Consider the following 21051-nt stretch of genomic DNA (forward strand, 5'->3'; position numbering starts at 1 on the left):
TATGGTGACGGGTACATATATCTGTGAAAAATTAAAAACCACTGAAATGCACACTTTAAATGGGTGAATCATCTGACACTAAAGGCGTTAAGAAAAAAAGAAAGAAAGAAAACCTGCTGTGAGAGCCCAGAGTTCTAAAGTACTACATCTCTTCAGGCTTTATCTGGCAGCTTTGGGTTCCAAGCAGAGGGATGGTGTCTTCCTGACGAAAACCCCAGCAATGTTAATTGATTTAGAATGGAGCAGAAGGAAGAGGACTACCAGGGTGAGGCAGTAAGGATCCCTGGATGCCACCTGCTCTTACCAGATCTGCTCTGATCAGCCTTCCCATTAGTTTCCGAGGATTCAGTACAGATAGGTCAAGTGAGCTAGATCCAATGCATGAAGCCAGAAGTATGGTGAGCCCAGTTTACTTAAAGAAAAAAAAAATACCCTTCATATCTTACCTTGGCAAACATTGAATTGAGTTGCTTCCCAGAGCCATAGTAACCACCCTGGGAGAGGAAGAGTTTCACTTGTTCTTTCACCTGTTCCTCATCCAAATGCCAGCAGTTCTCATCATCAATGCTGGCCCCAGCTGTGGGGTCAGGGGCACCTGTGAAGGATGGCAATGGTGAAATGAGTCCCCTGAATTCATATGCTACACATTTGGCAGAAGGGGTACTTTGTGAGTATATTCAAAAATGGATGGCTTATTCTGCCTTATTTGGGAGCTTTGTCAACTGTGTGGTCCTAAATAAATGTAAGAGGGCTAATGCTAGTTTCATACTCACTTATGTCTCAGTCTTATCTCCTTCCAAGGTCTATAAATACCATTCCGGGGGGGGAGCAAAAAATCCCAGAAGAAATGCACAAACATGAAAAAGTGATTTATTTTTTCCCTAGGAGGGTGACTTTTTTTTTTTCCCTTCAATTTGCCATCCTATGACATTCAAATAAACCTTAAAGTACAGGTCACAAAATTCTGTGTCATTATGCAATTGTAGCTTCTCAGCAGAGTCAACACTTCTAAATCTCTAGAAACTTGCCCCTTAAGGCAAAGTCAGAGTTGCATGCAAGGTGAAAAATTTTATAAACTTATACTCAAAATATCTTTCATATCTGGACTCACCACACCACCTTCAAACAGTTTTGGTTATTCACACACCTCTCTCCCCTCATGCCCTGTTAGCTGCTTGCTCACAGCTGAATCAGCCACAGCACTGTGCTGGTAATGTGACAGGCACCTAGGGAATATTTATGGAATGAAAACTGAATCTTCTCTCACTTTCTCAAAGACAGAGTCCTGTGTTAAGTTTTTAGAAACCCGCCTCCAAGTGTTAAAAGGCTAAAAATCAAACGCTCTCCAGGTGTGGCCATGCAATAGATCAGAAATTCATGTCATGAAACCGTAAGAGACTCTTAATCTCAGAAAATAAACCGAAGGTTTCTAGTGGGGGGTAAGGATGGGGTGGCTGGGTGATGGACATTGGGGAGGGTATGTGCTATGGTGAGCGCTGTGAATTGTGTAAGAAAGATGATTCACAGACCTATACCCCTGAAGCAAATAATATATGATATGTTAATAAAATAAAAATAAATAAATAAAGTTTCTCGGAAGGAGGAAAAAAATAAGAAATTCATGTCATGTTTCATCTGTCAGTCTACTTTTTCTCTTGTCTTCCTGTATCAAAGCCCTGATTAAATGAAATTCAGGTCTACCCAGAAGATGCTCTTTAGTTAAGCTTTTGTAGTGCATCTATCTTTTTCTCCAAGAAATCAGGAGGGTTCACACATTCTGTTATTCTATAAGTACTAATTAATACATATGACTGTCCAGTTTATGCTTATCTACCATATACTACTTTTCTTCGAATGTATTGTTCTAGATAGTTCTGATTAGAAGTCTTCAGTGATGCACCATTTTTATTAAATTAAGTCCATATGCCTTAGCTTAGTATTCAAGGTTCTCCAAGCTCAGGCCTTATCTTTTTTTTATAGTCTTGTCTACCCTGTATTTATGCTATGTTTCAGCTAGGAACTTAGTGTTCTCAGAAATCAACCACATTTCCTTATGACTTCACCTCTGCTTTTTCCTTTTTTTCCCTCCCTCTCCTGCAACCCATTCTTCAGCCAAACAAATGATACTTCTTATTGACAGCATTGCCTGGGCTCTAGAGTCAGGGCTGCAATGAGCAATGGAAACCATGAAATAAGTATAGAGAAAGGCCAACACTGGCATGCTTCATGCACTGCTTAGTTCACTTGGCAGGAGAGGCTCTTTTTACCCCCTCACTAAATTAGCTATATAACCCATTGCCACCTGTCAAAAGTATGTCCATTTTATGCTCAAAATACATATAAAAGGAGTAATACTCTTAGCACTTTATTATTAGTTTTCTTAAAGACCTGTTGCATTTTATTCTGCATCAGAATTGTGAATTTCTCATATATTCCCCAAATTGAAGTTTTTAAAGAGTAAGTGTTCAGTTTTGTACCTCGCAGTGCCTGGCTTATTACAGCACTGAGTTAGCATTTATAGAATAAACAAATACATGTCTCACTGACCGTCCAGATTTAAGCTCCAGGTGGGCAAATAATATATCTTATACTTCTTTTGTATCCCTAAAGGGGCAAAGCAGAACAAGTATACTACTTATTCTTAAATATTGGTTAATAAGAGCCATATTTTTAGTGCTTCCTGTATACCAGAGTCTAAGAACTTTTTACATATATCCTCACTAGAACATACTCTCCTTGAGGGCATAACTGGTTTTATTTGTTGGTATATTTGCAACCTGTAGAACAATACTTGGCACACAGTAGGTGCTCAATGATTATTTGGTAAGTAAATTCCAATGAAATTTTATAACTCCATAAGGTAGTATTATTATTCTAATTTTAAAATGAAAAAAACCTAAAGCTTATACAGGTAAGTAATATAACATATATAATAATATGTACTATAAGTATAACATATATGATATACATATACATACATATAACATATGTAATATAAGTAATATAACATATATAATATCAGCCAGTATCTATATGCTGGCCTCTCTTCAAAGTCTGTTTTTTGTTTTTTTTTTTTTTAAAGATTTTATTTATTTGACAGAGATCACAAGTAGGCAGAGAGGCAGGCAGGGAGAGAGAGGAAGGGAAGCAGGCTCCCTGCTGAGCAGAAAGCCCGATGCGGGGCTCGATCCCAGGACCCTGAGACCATGACCTGAGCCGAAGGCAGAGGCTTAACCCACTGAGCCACCCAGGCACCCCTCAAAGTCTGTTTTTTCACTACAACACTGAACTTCAGCCTCTAGCCTCATAGGCCTGAGCATGGAGAGCCACAAGCTGGTTTCAGGCCCTGGAACATAAAGTTGGATTGTGTCTATGAAGATAGTCAAATCCTTTCTTGGCCTATTCCATTATATAGAATATAGGATTAGGCATTTTCCACTTAGTGAAGATGATAGAGTTCTCACCAGTACAGTGATTCTCAAATGTTAATACATAGAATAATCATCTGGGATTTGTGTTAAAAATGCAGATTATAGTCTCACCTCTAATGATTCTAGTTGTCAGTAGTTCAATAAAGACATAACAGAGATAAAATGAGGTATATTAGGTATAAACCAAGGACTGGACCTTTGAGTACCTTGTTGCCAAGGATGGGGATGAGGGAAGAACAGAAATGGTGCTCCAAAAACAAGCAGAGATGGTTTGAATACCAATTCTGACTCTTGGGTGGTTTGATTAGGATGTAAAAAAGCAGGAACAGGACCCAATCTCCCAGGGGAAATGGCCTTAATTAACTGGCTGGAAGTGGGAGTGATAAACCCCCATAAAGGTTCAAAGCGGGGGGTGCCTGGGTGGCTCAGTGGGTTAAGCCGCTGCCTTGGCTCAGGTCATGATCTCAGGGTCCTGGGATCGAGTCCCGCATCGGGCTCTCTGCTTGGCAGGGAGCCTGCTTCCTCCTCTCTCTCTCTCTGCCTGCCTCTCCATCTACTTGTGATTTCTCTCTGCCAAATAAATAAATAAAATCTTAAAAAAAAAAAAAAGTTCAAAGGGGTATGGAGAAAACTGGAGAATCTTTTGGGCCTAGGTGGTGGTAGTGGCAGTTTATATAAGGCACAGTTTATAAATGCACAGTATACGAACCATAGAAAACTGCTGGGAAGGGTTTGGATAAGGCAAAGCCTTGGAAGTTACTAACATTAAAATTTCAACTAGAACTTTAGAAGGGTTCACTTATTTGATAGGCAAAAAAGGAAGGTAAACCATGTAAATGTTTGCTGATCTATAATGAATGTAGGAGATGAGAAAGAGGGCTGCCAAAATGGCTGGTTGCAGCAAAAAAAAAGGGGAGAGTCAATATTTGAGGCATCCAGGTAACACTACTATAAGGAGTTGGTGTGACTGTTGAAGGAATTAAAGTCACCTGGGAGAGCATGAGGCCCCAAGGAGGATTTTCTAAGATATTTTCATTTACTCAACCAATATTAATTGAGAGGCTACTATGTGTCAGGATATGTGCCAAATATTTAATGTACAGTGGTAAACAAAGCAGATATAGTTCTTATCCTCATGGAGCCGGTAGACCAGTTGAGGAAAGAGACGTTAAACAAATAATTACATATGGACATATTTGTGTGGGCAGAAAGATAGGTCAAAGTTTTCCCTGAGAAAGTGGCATTTAAGTGAACACCCAAGGAATGAATTAGGAGTTAGTCTAGCAAAGAGTGGAGGAAATACTGTGTGTATTTTTTGCTCAAAGAAGCAGGAAGTCATAAATTATGGTGGTAATTAAGTACAGTCATAATAAGGTGGGAAGCATAAGAAGAGTAAGAAGAGTATTTCCAGAGGGAAAATCTCATGAAAATGTAAGCAAAAGCCAGATGATACAGGTTTTATAGGCCATATGAAATCTGGACTTTACCCATGACAAAATCTGTAGTTATAGAAAAGTAACTCTGGATAACTGTGTGGAGACTGGAATAGAAGGGAGCAATAATGGAAAAAGAAAGATAAATTAGACCTCGAGGTGGGAGATTATAGTAGTTTGATTTAGGGTGATTGTAGTATCAATAGAAAGAAGGAGAAAATGATGAAATACATACTTTGGATGAAATATACTTTGCTCTGTTCTACAGGAAATTTCCTTACCCTTATTTTCCATCACTTAGTTTTTAAAAAAATTGCCATTATATTTGTAATTTTCATTAGTTCTTCCTGTTGTGTGAATTTGTTTTTACAGCATCCCGTTCTCATTTCATGGTTGCAATATCTTCTTCTAATCTAATGATAATGTTATTAATAATTTCTCAAGGTTTTCTTCTCTCTGGATAGTTTCTATTTCCCCCAAATTGCCTTTCTATGTTTGTTAACTTTGGTGTGTATCTTCCACAATATTCAATGTTGTTGACCATTCCCTTGTTGAAACAACTCAGTTGTTCCCTCAGTTCTATAATGACTTTGACAATTTCTAGCTATCTTTTTCTCACTTCTCATTCTACCTTTCTCATTCCTACAATGACTTCTGTTTTCATCACTGTATATGCATGGCTGTATTCATTCAATAAACCCTTATTAATTTCCAGGTACCATGCTGGGTGACAGAGACTCAGAAATTAGTAAAACATGGTTCCTGACCCTACTCCTCAATTACCTCGCTTTTCTCAAGGTATCCAATCTCTCTTCATGGGTAAGTAGCAACTGAATCCCTGATTAGATTCTATACCAGAGAATCTCAGGGTATAGAGTTACCAAATCAAATCACTGAGCATTGGCGGGGAAAGGGGGGATGGCGCCTGGGTGGTTTAGTCGTTGGGCGTCTGCCTTCAGCTTGGGTTATGATCCCAGCATCCCTGGATGGAGCCCTGCATCAGGCTCCCTGCTCTACGGGAAGCCTGCTTCTCCCTCTCCCACTCTCCCTGCTTATGTACCCTCTCTCACTGTCTCTCTGGCAAATAAATAAATAAAATCTTAAACAAAATAAAACAAAATGAAAAACAAATCACAGAGCATTGAGCAGTGATCGAGGTAGAAAAACAGTCTACCAAAGGCGACAAGGCAAAACCTAGCTTCTACTTCCTAGGAGAAAAACACAGAAGAGAAATAAAGGGGTTTCAAGGAAGTGAAGAGCCCAGCAATGCCTGGATCCATTCTTGGGATTAAAAGCAGGCAGCTACCAGTTTTAGAAATCTTATTTCTGCTTTTTAAGTCTGTTTTGGTGGGGAAGAGGGTTTGGGAAAGGGAATTAGGAAGATGGTCTAAGTGTTTAAAGATTTAGCAGGGAAAAGAAATGTGACTATGCTAATAACTCCAAAATTCTGAATTTTGTCCTCAGTTCCAGATCCACATATCCAACTATCCATCACAGATCTTTTCCTAAATGTTCTATAAGCCCCTCTAATTTATCATCTTCCCAAATTTATTCCTCCTCCTATGTTCCCTCAGTGAACAGCAACATTATCATCAAATTCATCAATACCATCCTAGCTAAACATTCTAGAATTCAGTTTTCTCCCATCTTTCTATTCTTTTCTTTACTCCTGATACAACCTATACACCTGAATGCTGACGAGTCCAGGTTACCTCTAAGATATTTTTATTCTCTGTCCCCCTTTTTTCAGTATCATTGTTGATTATCAACATTGCTTATTAGAAACAGATTAGGAAAGGCCTTGTGGAATACTAGGAAGCTGGGTGTAGAAAAGTAATATTAGTATGGAATAAACACAAGTATGGAAGTAGTAGTTCCTGGGGAAGGTTAAGAATCATATCTCAAGGTCAATGTGGTAATGTAAGCCCAATTTCAGACAAATACATAATAGGATACTGAGATGGGAGGGTCAAGGAAAGATAAAAATTGCTTTAGCCCAGTGGTAAAGAGAAGAGGGCTGTTTTGGTGACAGCAGTGGTATAAACAAGACAGGTATAATATACCTCCTTAACCAAGGTGGTCATTAAAAGAAAAAAGGCAAGAGAGTTTGGAAATAAGCAACAATTCTGAGAAAGAGCTAATGGGAATAAAGCATAAGAGATCATAACCTAGTTATTGGGGTACAGAGCAGTACTTCCCTTTAATGCTATAGACATTGTGATGAGGCAGAACTCAGGTCTCTAAGAGCTCTGGATTTAAGGAGGCCACATAAGTAGAACAGCCTCCCTGTGTGGGATAAGAGATAGGTGAAGCTACTCTTTATAAATAGAGAGAGCTCAGTTACTACATATACACCACAACTTTCTGTATAAAGCAACAGAAGATTATTTCTGCTAGGTAGCAAGAGTTCCTGGAAGCTCGTCTGAGTATCTTTGTTTCTGAGGAGTGCGGAGGTTGTGTGTAGGACTTGATTAGTTCTATTGGACAAATGGGAAAGGCAGACCCTCTAGCACACAGACTACAGTATTATACAGGCCATCCACCTGGTCTCCTTGCCTCTTTTATGCTGGCACCACAATTATCTTCTAAAAATAAAGAAGTACTATAAAGAAGCATAAAAACCTTGAGTTCTGAAGTCAGGTGAGCCTGGGTTATAAATAATTTCCTATTTTATGAAATGGAAGTGGTTAAAACACCTATTTCACAGTTTTGAAAGCTAAATGAATTGACATATATAGAGTCCCTTGGGTAGTGCCTGGAACATAGTAGAATCTAACAAACAAAATGCCTTCTCAAAATTCTTTCCTATGATAAAGTCCTTACAATCTGGCTTCGTTAGCATCTGTTTCAACTTAGCTATCTTTTCTACTAGATTTTAAGCTACTTGAAGGCAGGAATCATGTCTGTTTTATGCCTTCAATAATCAGCACTATTTCTTGCACACAGCAGGTATTCAATATATAACCAAAGAAAAAGTGAACATTGTATCTTTCTTCATCCATGCACCCTCCCATTATATATAGCTCATAAGCACAAGGCTAATAGATGCTCTTTAGAATAACCCTGATGTTACGTGGGATCCTAAAATATTAAGAAAATTCTCATATCCATCTAATTTCACTGAATGACACAAACTATTTCAGGCATTCACACACTCCTGAATATTCCAGGCTCCTGGGCACAGGGATTATATAGACAAATAAAGTCCATAAACTAGATCAGTATATAACTAACATTCTCTGTCCTTTTGCCAAAACCTTTATAAGGTAGACAATTGGACTGCTTTAAGAAACTAAGAGTTAAATAGTTGTTTAGATAGAATGAACTCATTAAGGTATAAGTGATTACAACTGCAAAAATATCCCCCCCCAAATTTGAACCTCCAAATATGCAATGAAGCAACAAAGTAGGCTTTTGTAAAAATCTGTATAATTACCATGCACTTGGTTGATTTCGGAGTTGGAGGATAGAATCTCATCTGCCAGTTTCTGTGCAGTAGGAAGAACTTCAGTGTGGTGGGCCGTGATTAAATATTGAATAAACTTTTGTAGCTGGTCCCTATTCATCTGGAAAAGGGTTTCTGAGATAGGAAGACGCAATTTGACTTGGTCTGGTTTACGGATCCTGTAGAGTGAGAGCGCTACCACATGAGCACAGTAGAATATGTCTTTGTTCCCACAGCCACATGTCACTGAAGTGATTTTACATCGATCAAAACTGATTGCAACTTTGTAAGTCACTGCTGGTTCAGAAGGAGTAGCTGCCTCAGTTACTGTGCCACTGAGATGGAAGCCTAAGGAAACAAAGAAAGTGTGTTTAGAGATTCTGTAGTAAGAATCTTGAATATTTTCATTTTGCATTTCAATTAATCAATTCAGAAACTTTTTGCTGAGTATCTCTATCTTTGTAGTAGGCTCTGCCATAATACACAGGTCAATGAAACTCAGATATAGCTCATAAGGAACACAATATCTAGAAAAAAAGTCCTTACTCTGGAGTCCACAAACCTGAACTAATTCTGAAAACTTTTGTTTCTATATGTGTACTTTTGCTGAGGATGGAGATGGTTCAAAGCTTTCATTATAGTCTCAAAAGGTTATCAAAGAATCCCAAATAAGTTAAGAAACTCAGGCAGATTTTAAGCTCTTTGGGGGCAAAGACAAGTCTACAAATAACATCAGTACAATCTAGATTAAGGTGAGTGCTATAAACGCAAGAGAAACCAAAAGAATGCCATGAAAAAGGACAGGAGTAAGAACAAGGAGACTATGACAACATTTATTCCTCAAAGCATACAATTCCAAAATGGTGGCCATGTGGAACACATAAAAGGCAAGAAACTTCATAAAATATGGAAAGCACAGCTTGCTGTAGTGAGATTAGCAGTGTTACGCATCTATTTACTAGCACATAGCACTGATAATTTTGAAATGTAAGGAGAATAATTCAGTCATTCAAACCAAAGTTTAATGAGACCTTAAATATCACTCTGCTAGGCCTAGGAATATTATTAAAAGAAACAGGAGAAGAATATCAAATATCTGTAAGGCATCTATCATGTAGCAGGATTGTAATTGGTGCTTTTAATAATTTATCACAACATGATGAAGTTGGTATTATTTTCCTTTTTTTTTTTTAATTAACATACAATGTATAATTTGTTCCAGGGGTACATGTCTGTGATTCATCAGTCTTACACAATTCACAACACTCACCATAGCACATACCCTCCCCAATGTCCATCACCCAGTCACCCCTTCCCTCGCAACCCCCTCCCCTCCAGCAACCCTCCGTTTGTTTCCTGAGATTAAGAGTCTCTTATGGTTTGTCTCCCTCTCTGGTTTCATCTTGTTTCATTTTTCAGTCTCGTCCCCTATGATCCTCTGTCTTGTTTCTAAATTCCTCGTATCAGTGAGATTATATGATAATTATCTTTCTCTGACTGACTTTTCAAGTTTTTATTTAAATTCTATTTCGTTAACATACTGTACAATACAGGTTTCAGGCGTAGAATTTATAAACAATGCCCAGTGCTCATCACAACAAGTGCCCTCCTTAATACCCATCATCTATCTAGCCCATTGCCCACCCACCTCCCCCCATCAACCCTCGCTTTGTTCTCTATCATTAAAAGTCTCTTATGGTTTGTTTCCTTCTCTCTCTATCTTTTTTTCCTCCCCTTCCCATATGCTCATCTGTTGTGTTTCTTTTTTTTTTTTTTTTTTTTTTTTAAAGATTTTATTTATTTATTTGACAGAGAGAAATCACAAGTAGTCGGAGAGGCAGGCAGAGAGGGAAGCAGGCTCCCTGCTGAGCAGAGAGCCCGATGCGGGACTCGATCCCAGGACCCTGAGATCATGACCCGAGCCGAAGGCAGTGGCTTAACCCACTGAGCCACCCAGGCGCCCTGTTGTGTTTCTTAAATTCCACATATGAATGACATCATATGGTATTTGTCTTTCTCTGGCTGACTTATTTTGCTTAGCATTATACATTCTGGCTCCATCCATGCAGTTACAAATGAGAAGATTTCATTCTTTCTGATAGCTAATATCCCATCATATGTTTTGTGTATATATATATATATATATATTTTTTTTTTTTGGCTATTGTTAATAATGCTGCAATAAACACTGGGGTTCATGTACCACTTTGAATCTGTATTTTTGTACCCTTTGGATAAATACCTAGTAGTGCACAATAGCTGAGCTATAGGGTAGTTTTCCTTTTAACTCTATACTGTTTTCCAGAGTGGCTGCACCAGTTTGCATTTCTACCAACAGTGCAAGAGGGTTCCCCTTTCTCCCCAACTTCACCAACACCTGTTATTTCTGGCATTAATTTGAACCATTCTGACTGGTGTGAGGTGGTGTCTTATCATGGTTTTCATTTGTATCTCCCTGATAATGAGTGGTGTTGGACGTTTATTCATGTGTCTGTTAGCCATCTGTTCGTCATCTTTGGGAAAATGTCTATTCATATCTTTTGCCCATTTCTTGATTAGATGATTTGTTCTTTGGGTGTTGAGTTTGATAAGTTCTTTATAGATTTTGGATACTAATCCTTTATCGTATACATCATTTGCAAATATCTTCTCCCATTCTGTAGGCTGCCTTTAAGTTTTTGTTGATTGCTTTCTTTGCTGTGCAGAAGCTTTCAATCTTGATGAAATACCAACAGTTCGTATTTGCTTTAGTTCCCCTTGCCTCTAAAGATGTGTGAAGTAAGAAATTGGTATGGCCATGGTAGAAGAGGTTGCTGTCTATGTTCTCCTCTAGGATTATGATGGTTTCCTGTCTCCCATTTGGGTCTTTCATCAATTTTGAATTTATTTTTGTGTATGGTGTAGGAAAGTAGTCCAGTTTCATTCTACATATTGCTGTCCTGTTTTCCCAACACAATTTGAAGAAACTGTTTTTTTTTTCCATTGAATATTCTTTCCTAATATGTTGAAGATTAGTTACCATATAGTTGTGGGCCCATTTCTGGATTTCTTTTTTGTTCCATTTATCTGTCTGTTTTTGTGTGAGCACCACACTGTATTGATGACTATAGCTTTGTAATATCACTTGAAGTCTTAAATCATGCTTCCAGATTTCCTTTTCTTTTTCAGGACTGTTTAGCTATTCAGGGTCTTTTGTGGTTCTATACAAGTTTTAGGACTATTTGTTCCAGTCCTGTGTAAAATGCTGGTGGTATTTTGATAGGAATTGCATTAAATGTGTGATTGCTTTGGGCAGTATAGACATTTTAACAACATTTGTTCTAATCCATGAGCATGGAATGTCCTTCCATTTCTTTGTGTCATCTTTACTTTCTTTCATAAGTGCTCTACAGTTTTCAGAGTACAGGTCTTTCACCTCTTTGGTTAGGTTTGTTCCTTGGTATCTTATTATTTTTGGTGCAATTGTAAATGGGATTGTGTTTTTAGTTTCTCTTTCTGCTGCTTCCTTATTGGCATACACAAATGCAACAGATTTCTGTACACTGATTTGGTATCCTGCAACTCTACTGAATCTGTTTATCAGTTCCAGAAGTTTGGGCTGTGGTGGGGGTGCGATTCTTCCAGATTTCCTGTGTAGAAGAGTATCATGTCATCTGCAAATGGTGAATATTTCACCTCCCCCTTACTGATTTGGAAGCCTCTTATTTCTTTTTATTGTCTGATCGTTATGGCTAGGACTTCCAGTATGATGTTGAATAGAAATGGTGAGAGTGAACATCCCTGTCTTGTTCCTGACCCTAGAGGAAAGGCTCTCAGTTTTCCCCACTGAGGGTGACATTAGCTATGGGTTTTCCATATAGTGGGCTATTTATTATGTTGAGGTATGTTCCCTCTAAACTTACTCTGTTGAGAGCATCATCATGAATGGATGTACTCTGTCATATGCTTTTTCTGCATCTACTGAAAGGATCACATGGTTTCTATCCTTTCTCTTGTTGATGTGATGTATCACGTTGATTGATTTGTGAATACTGAACCACCTTTGCAACCCTGAAGGAAATCCCACTGGATTGTGGGGAATGAGGTTTTTAACGCATCGTTGGATTTTGTCTGCTAGTATTTTGTTGAGGATTTTTGCATCTATGTTCATCAAGGATATTGCCCTGTAGTTCTTTTCCTGTAGTTTTTTTTTTTTTAAGATTTTATTTATTTATTTATTTGACACAGAGAGAGAGAGAGAGAGCGAGAGAGAGAGATATCACAAGTAGGCAGAGAAGCAGGCGGGGGGTGGGGGGGAAGCAGGCTCCCTGTTGAGCAGAGAGCCCAATGTGGGGCTCAATTCCAGGACCTGAGCTAAAGGCAGAGACTTAACCCACAGAGCCCAATCTAGGCATCCCGCCATCTCAAGGTGTCTTTAACAGGCTTTGATACCAGGATAATGCTGGCTTCACAGAATAAACTTGGAAGTTTTCCTTCCTTTTCTATTTTTTGGAATAGTTTGAGAAGAAAAGACATTAGCTCTTCTTTAAATATTTTTTTGTTGTTCTTTAAAAAGATTTTGTTTATTTTGAGAAAGAGAGAGAAAAAGAGAGTGCGCTCATGAATGAGGGGGAGGGGCAGAGGGAGAAGCAGACTTCCCACTGAGTAGGAAGCCCAATGTGGGGCTTGATCCTAGGACCTTGGGATCATGAACTGAGCTGAATGAAGGCAGAGGCTTAACCAACTGAGCCACCCAGGTGCTCCTTAAATATTTGATAGGATTTGCCCGCGGAACCATCTGGTCCTGGACTTTGGTTTTTTGGAAGTTTCTGGAGGGAGAAGCAGGCTCCCTGCTGAGCAAGGAGCCCGATGTGGGACTTGATCCCAGGACGCTGGGATCATGACCTAAGCCGAAGGCAGCTGCTTAACCAACTGAGCCACCCAGGCATCCCAATGGGAAGCATTTTTAAGCTTATTAGCTTCCCAAAGGGCTCCTTGCTCACCAGGCAGCTGCTTAACCAACTGAGTCACCCAGGCGTCCCTTCAAATGAAACCTTTTAAGTTTCATTTGTTACTCTCTTTTTAGCTCCTTTTGATGCAAGGCTAGGTTCTTTATTTGAGTTTTTTCTTGCTTCTTGAGGCAGGCCTGTATTGTTATTAACTTCCCTCTGAGAACCGCTTTTGCTGCATCCCAAAGGTTTTCATTTTCATTTGTTTCCGTGTACTTTTTAATTTCTTCTTTTACTTCCTGGTTGACCTATTCATCGTTCAGCAGCATGTTACTTATGGTCTTTCCAAATTTTTGCTTGTGGTTGACTTGTAGTTTCATAACCCTGTGGTGAGAAAAGATGCATGGTATGACTTCTATCCTTTTGAATTTGCTGAAGCTAGTTTTGTGGCCTAATAGGTGATCTATTGTGGAGGAAGTTCCAGGTGTACTTGAAAAGAATGTGTATTCTGCTGTTTGGGGCTGGAATGTTCTGAGTATTCTGTTAAATCCATCTGGTTCATGGTGTCATTCAAAGTCATTGTTTCCATGTTGATTTTCTGTTTAAATGATCTGTCCATTGGTGTAAGTAGGATGTTAAAGTCGCCACTGGTATGGTATTATTATCGATTAGTTCCTTCATGTTTGTTCTTAACTGTTTTGGGTATTTGGGTGCTCCCATGTGGGGCCCATAACTATTTACAACTGTTATATATATATTCTTGTTGGATTGTCCCCTTTATTATGATAGTGTCCTTCTTGACTCTTGTTACAGTCTCTGCTTTAAAGTCTATTTTGTCTGATAGAAGTATTGCTACTCTGGCTTTCTTTTGACATCCATTTGCATGACAGATGTTTCTCCACTCCTCACTCTCAATCTGCAGCTGTTTTTAGGTCTAAAATGAGCCTCCTGTAGCCAGTGTATAGATGGGTCTTGTTTTTTTTTGTTGTTGTTATTTTCATTCATTCTGTCACCTTATATCTTTTGATTGGAGCGTTTAGTTCATTTACATTCAGAGTAATTACAGACTGGGGTGCCTGGGTGGCTCAGTAGGTTAAGCATCTGACTCTTAATCTCAGCTCAGATCTTGATCTTGGGGTATGAGTTCAGGTCCTCCATTAGGCTCCATCCCATTTTGTTATTTGTTTTTTTGTTGTTCTGAAGATTTTCTCTAATCCTTTCTTGTCTTTCTCTCTTTCATGGTTTGGTTTCTTCAGTGACATATTTCAATTTCTTTCTCTTTATTCTTTCCATATTTCTTAGTGGTTTTTGATAAATGGTTACCATAATGTTTGTGTATAACCTCTTTTGCATACAGCAGTCTATGCTAAATTGATGGTCATTTAAGTTTGAACCCATTCTTTACTCCTCTCCTCCCTATGTATTAGGTATATACTTCCTTTTCTTTTGTGAATTCTTTGACTGATTCTTTTTACAGAAATATTCACTTTTTACTTCTTTTGTGTTTCTTACTTTAATACTGTTGTTTGTGGTCTTTCCTTTCCACTCAAAGAGTTCCCTTTAGTATTTCTTGCAGGGGTGGTTTAGAGGTCATGAACTCCTTTAGTTTTTGTCTGAGAAACTCTTTATGTCTCCTTGCATTCTGAATGACAGCCTTTCTGGATAGGGTATTCTTGGCTTCAAGTTCTTCCCATTCAGCACTTTGAATACATTATGCCACTCCTTTCTGGTTTGGAAAGTTTTTTTGCTAAAAAATCTACTGCTAGCTTTCTGGGGTTTCTTTGTATGTAACAGTCTTCTTTTATCTTGCTATTTATTTACTTATTGTTTTTAAATATTTTACTTATTTTAGAGAGAGAGTGAGAACAAGGGAACATGGTAGGGAGCAAGGAGGAGCAGAGGGAGACAGATAAACACACTGCATCCTGAGCATGGAGTCTGACATGGGGCTTGATCCCATGACCCTGAGATCATGACTTAGATGAAATCAAGAATAAGATGTTTAACTGACTGAGCTACCCAGGTGCCCCTATCTTGCTACTTTTTAATATTGTTTTATCATTATATTTTGCCAATTTAATTGTAATATGTCTTGGTGTAGATCTACTTTTATTGATTTTGATGAGAGTTCTGTTATTCCTGCATCTGAATATCTGTTTCCTTCCCCATGTTAGGAAAGTTCACCTCTTATTTCTTCAAGTAAATTTTCTGCCACCTTTCCTCTCTCTTCTTCTTCTAGGACTCTTATAACAGGAATGTGTTTATGTTTGAAGGAGTAACCAAGTTCTTGTTTTGCATAATTCTTTTTTCTCTTCTTCATTCAGCTTGATTATTTTCCTTTACTCTGCCTTCTAGACCATTAATTTATTTCTCTGCTTCTTCTAGCCTCCTGTTTATGCCATTAAGTGTGTTTCTCTCTGCTATGTTATTCCTTATCTCTGTGTTAAGGTTTTCACTGATGTCTTCCACTGTTTTCTCAAGGTTAATGAGTATCTTTATGATCATTATTGTAAATTCTCTATCAGGAATGTTATTTTTATCTTTTTTCCTTAGACCCCTGTCCATGACCTTGTCTTGTTCTTTCACTTAGAATAAATTTCTCTGTCTTTTCATTTTGTCTTAGTCTCTGTGCCTGTTTCTATGTGTTAGTAAAGTCAGCTAGGTCTCCTGTTCTTGAAGGTAATGGCTGTACACAGAAGAGGCCTTGTAGAGCCCTGCCAATTAGTGTCTCCTATTGCCAGGACCTGACTCTTCTGGGAGTGTCTCCAAGATAGCCTTCACTTTAGAACTAAGGAAAAGAACTGCAGAGTTGAAAAGCAGCTATTTTCCAATCTACATCCATAGGATATAGACAGCAGGGTTATACAGAAGAGCATATATTATACTGGGATTAAGCAATGAGGATCTGTTATTAACTATGTAGTCTTGGGAGATTCACTTTAGAACTTTGAGCTTCAGGTTCCTCCCCAGTAAAGTGGGGATAATAATACTTGCCCTTCTCTCAAAAGTGGTTTATAAAACTGTAAAATGTCATACTTTTATGCTATTTTTCAAATGAGTTTCCATGTCAAGGGCATCAGAGAGAACTTCTCCAATGGCCAAGTTTAAGAGTGGTTGAAAACCAGGTGCTAATGGGATGCCTGGGTGGCTCAGCTGATTAAGAGTTTGCCTTTGCTCAGGTCATGATATTAGGGTCCTGGGATCAAGTGCCACATTGGGCTCCCTGTCCAGTAGGGAGCCTGCTTCTTCCTCTGTCTGTTGTTCTTTCTGCTTGTGCTCACTCTCTTGCTCTCCTGACAAATAAATAGGGGGGAGGAGTCAAGATGGCGGAGAAGTAGCAGGCTGAGACTACTTCAGCTAGCAGGAGATCAGCTAGATAGCTTATCTAAAGATTGCAAACACCTGAAAATCCATCGGCAGATCGAAGAGAAGAAGAACAAATTCTGGAAACAGAAAAACAACCACTTTCTGAAAGGTAGGACTGGCGGAGACGTGAATCCAAAGCAACGGGAAGATAGACCCCGGGGGGAGGGGCCGGCTCACGGCAAGCGGAAGAGCAACGGAGCACAAAATCAGGACATTTAAAAGTCTGTTCTGCTGAGGGACATCGCTCCAGAAGCTAAACCGGAGTGAAGCCCACGCAGGGTCAGCGTGGCCTCAGGTCCCGCAGGGTCACAGAAGGATGGGGGTGTCTGAGTGTCGCAGAGCTTGCGGGTATTGGAACGGGAAAGCTGGCTACAAAGACAGAGCCGACAGTAAGCTCACAGGTCGGTGTTACCTTGAACCCGTCTCAGGCTCGGTGAGCTCAGAGCGTGACCGGAGGTCAGGCAGATGGGAGTAACTGGGCGCTGTTCTCTGAGGGCGCACTGAGGAGTGGGGCCTCGGGCTCTCGGCTCCTCCAGGCCGGAGACCAGGAGGCCGCCATTTGTATTCCCGTCCTCCGGAACTCTACGGAAAGCACTCAGGGAACAAAAGCCCCTGAAAGCAAACCCGAGCGGATTACTAAGCCCAGCCCCTGGTAAGGGCGGTGCAATTCCGCCTGGAGCAAAGACACTTGAGAATCACTACAACAGGCCCCTCCCCCAGAAGATCAACAAGAAATCCAGGCAAGACCAAGTTCACCTACCAAGGAGTGCAGTTTCAATACCAAGGAGAGCAGCAGAATTCCAGAGAAGGAGAAAGCAAAGTACGGAACTCAGGGCTTTCTCCCTGTGATTTTTTTTAGTCTTGCAGTTAATATAATTTTTTTCTTTTTCATTTTTTTTCTCTTCTTCCGCTAAAATTTTTTAACTTTTACCCTTTTCTTTTTTAACGTTTTTTAACTAGTTTATCTAATATATATATATTTTCTTTTTTATATTTTTCTATATTCGTTTTCTTTTTTTAAATTCTTTTCTTTTCTTTTTTTTCTTTCTTTCTTTTTGAACCTCTTTTTACCCCCTTTCTCCCCCCTCACGATTTGGGATCTCTTCTGATTTGGTTAAAGCATATTTTCCTGGGGTTATTGCCACCCTTTTAGTATTTTACTTGCTCCTTCATATACTCTTATCTGGACAAAATGACAAGGCGGAAAAATTCACCACAAAAAAAAGAACAAGAGGCAGTACTGAAGGCTAGGGACCTAATCAATACAGACATTGGTAACATGTCATATATAGAGTTCAGAATGACAATTCTCAAGGTTCTAGCATGGAAGACATTAGAGAAACCCTCTCAGGAGATATAAAAGCCCTTTCTGGAGAAATAAAAGAACTAAAATCTAACCAAGTTGAAATAAAAAAAGCTATTAATGAGATGCAATAAAAAATGGAGGCCCTCACTGCTTGGATAAATGAGGCAGAAGAAAGAATTAGCGATATAGAAGACCGTATGACAGAGAATAAAGAAGCTGAGCAAAAGAGGGACAAACAGCTACTGGACCACGAGGGGAGAATTCGAGAGATAAATTACACCATAAGACGAAACAATATTAGAATAATTGGGATTCCAGAAGAAGAAGAAAGAGAGAGGGGAGCAGAAGGTATACTGGAGAGAATTATTGGGAAAAATTTCCTCAATATGGCAAAGGGAACAAACATCAAAATTCATGAGGTTCAGAGAAAGCCCCTCAAAATCAATAAGAATAGGCCCACACCCCATCACCTAATAGTAAAATTTACAAGTCTCAGTTACAAAGAGAAAATCCTGAAAGCAGCCCGGGAAAAGAAGTCTGTAACATACAATGGTAAAAATATTAGATTGGCAGCTGACTTATCCACAGAGACCTGGCAGGCCAGAAAGAGATGGCATAATATTTTCAGAGCACTAAACAAGAAAAACATGCAGCCAAGAATACTATATTCAGCTAGGCTATCATTGAAAATAGAAGGAGAGATTAAAAGCTTCCAGGACAAACAAAAACTGAAAGAATTTGCAAACACCAAACCAGCTCTATAGGAAATATTGAAAGGGGTCCTCTAAGCAAAGAGAGAGCCTACAAGTGGTAGATCAGTAAGGAACAGAGACAATACACAGTAACAGTCACCTTACAGGCAATACAATGGCACTAAATTCATATCTCTCAATAGTTACCCTGAATGTTAATGGGCTAAATGCCCCAATCAAAAGACACAGGGTATCAGAATGGATAAAAAAACAAAACCCATCTATATGTTGCCTCCAAGAAACTCATTTTAAGCCTGAAAACACCTCCAGATTTAAAGTGAGGGGGTGGAAAAGTATTTACCATGCTAATGGACATCAGAAGAAAGCAGGAATGACAATCCTTATATCAGATCAATTAGATTTTAAGCCAAAGACTATAATAAGAGATGAGGAAGAACACTATATCATACTCAAAGAGTCTGTCCAACAAGAAGATTTAACAATTTTAAATATCTATGCCCCCAATGTGGGAGCAGCCAACTATATAAACCAATTAATAACAAAAATCAAAGAAACACATCAACAATAATACAATAATAGTAGGGGACTTTAACACTCCCCTCACTGAAATGGACAGATCATCCAAGCAAAAGATCAGTAGGGAAATAAAGGCCTTAAAGGACACACTGGACCAGATGGACATCACAGATATATTCAGAACATTTCATCCCAAAGCAACAGAATACACATTCTTCTCTAGAGCACATGGAACATTCTCCAGAATAGATCACATCCTCGGTCCTAAATCAGGACTCAACCGGTATCAAAAGATTGGGATCATTTCCTGCATATTTTCTCCTGACAAATAAATAAATAAAAATCTTCAAAAAAAAAAAAAAAAAGAAAAGAAAAGAAAAAAAAATTTAAAAGACAGGTGTTAAGAAAGTACACTCTTAATTTCACTTAGGCTACTCAGAAGCATTTAGAACAATCGTGACAAATGACTTAAGTCCTAATGAAAAGAGACCCCATGGAAGGGTAACTTTAAAATTTCAAATATGATAGTAATGTCAATGTAGGAAGAGCTTAGGTTCTGAATCTGGAAGCTGAATATAAACATTTTTACTTCATCAGTTGAATGCTTTGGGATACCTGGCCTACAGCACAGTCTCTGAACCCAAATCTCTAATTCCTTTCCTGCATGAAAATGAGTAAGAATATTGGTGAGATTTGGGGCAGAAGCAATGGGTATCTTATTAAGATGTAAGCCCCAGTAGGGCAGTGCTTTATTTGTGTGTGTTTATCACTATAAAAACCATAATCACTCTGGCTATATGAATAAGAGATTGGACCTCAGCTTCCAGGTTTTTAAAATGAGAGGCTGGTCTAAAAGACCTCCAAAGTTCATTCTAGCAAGAATATTAATTGACTATATGGTGACTATCACAGAATTTATTATTCTTTTTCTTAAACCAGGTTACTTTTGGGATTTAAAGAATGTGTAGTAATAGATAACCTTTATGAGTGCCTCCCATGTGTTGGGCTCTGTTCTAAGTGCTTTATATGCCATTAACTCATTACATTTTCACAGTTCTTATGAATCTGATATAGGTGTGATCTAAGTTTTATGTATCAATTCGATTAGGCTATAGAACCCCATCATTCAAACACTAATCTAGATGTTGCTGCAGAGGTAGTTTATATATGTGGTTAACATATAGAGTCATCTGGCTCTAACTAAAGGGAATTATCCTCAATAATGTGGGTAGATCTCATCCAATCAGTTAAAAGGCCTTATGAGCAAAACTAAGGTTTCTCTTAGAAAGAAGAAATTCTGCCCCAGAACTGTAGAATCAGATTCTGCCCCAGAATTTCCAGCCTGCTGGCCTGCCCTACAGATTTCAGACTTGCCAGCTCCCATAACTGTGTAGACCCTTACCTTGAAAGAAATAATATATACACATAGATACATATAAACATTATGGGTGTGTATATACATATATCCTACTGATTCTGTTCTGGAAAACCCTGATTACTATTATTATCCCCATTTTATGTATGAGGAAAGAAGCACAGAAAGGTTAAGTAACTTGTTCAAGTTCGTTCTGTTAGTAAGTGGCAAAGCCAAGATTTACACCCAGGCAGTATGGCTCAAAAACCCTTACTCAGGTTATCAAAATTCTAAAATTTCAGGGTGCCTGGGTGGCTCAGTGGATTAAAGCCTCTACCTTTGGCTCAGGTCATGATCCCGGGGTCCTGGGATCGAGCCCTGCATCAGCTCTCAGCTCCATGGGGAGCCTGCTTCCTCCTCTCTCTCTGCCTGCCTCTGATCTCTGTCAAATAAAAAAAAATAAAAAAAAATAAAAATCTTTAAAAAAAATTCTAAAATTTCAGTTTTTATAGCACTAGTAATGGTTTGAACCCTCTTTGTTAATCTGGAATTAGAGACA

General features: G+C 38.8%; 1 protein-coding gene across 1 annotated transcript in view; it reads right to left on the reverse strand.

Moving 5' to 3' along the window:
* Positions 1-21051, reverse strand: part of ZSWIM5 (zinc finger SWIM-type containing 5) — a 217976-nt gene that overhangs the window by 69526 nt on the left and 127399 nt on the right. The window contains exons 2-3 of the mRNA XM_004741536.3: positions 8301-8657; positions 447-595 (exon numbers count right to left, since the gene is read on the reverse strand). Coding sequence (XP_004741593.3) covers positions 447-595; positions 8301-8657 — 506 coding nt within the window. The remainder of the gene's footprint in view (positions 1-446; positions 596-8300; positions 8658-21051) is intronic.

This window comes from Mustela putorius, unplaced genomic scaffold, assembly GCF_011764305.1.
Source record: "Mustela putorius furo isolate JIRA1106 unplaced genomic scaffold, ASM1176430v1.1 tig00003853_pilon_pilon_pilon, whole genome shotgun sequence".
Classification (NCBI taxonomy): Eukaryota; Metazoa; Chordata; class Mammalia; order Carnivora; family Mustelidae; genus Mustela; species Mustela putorius.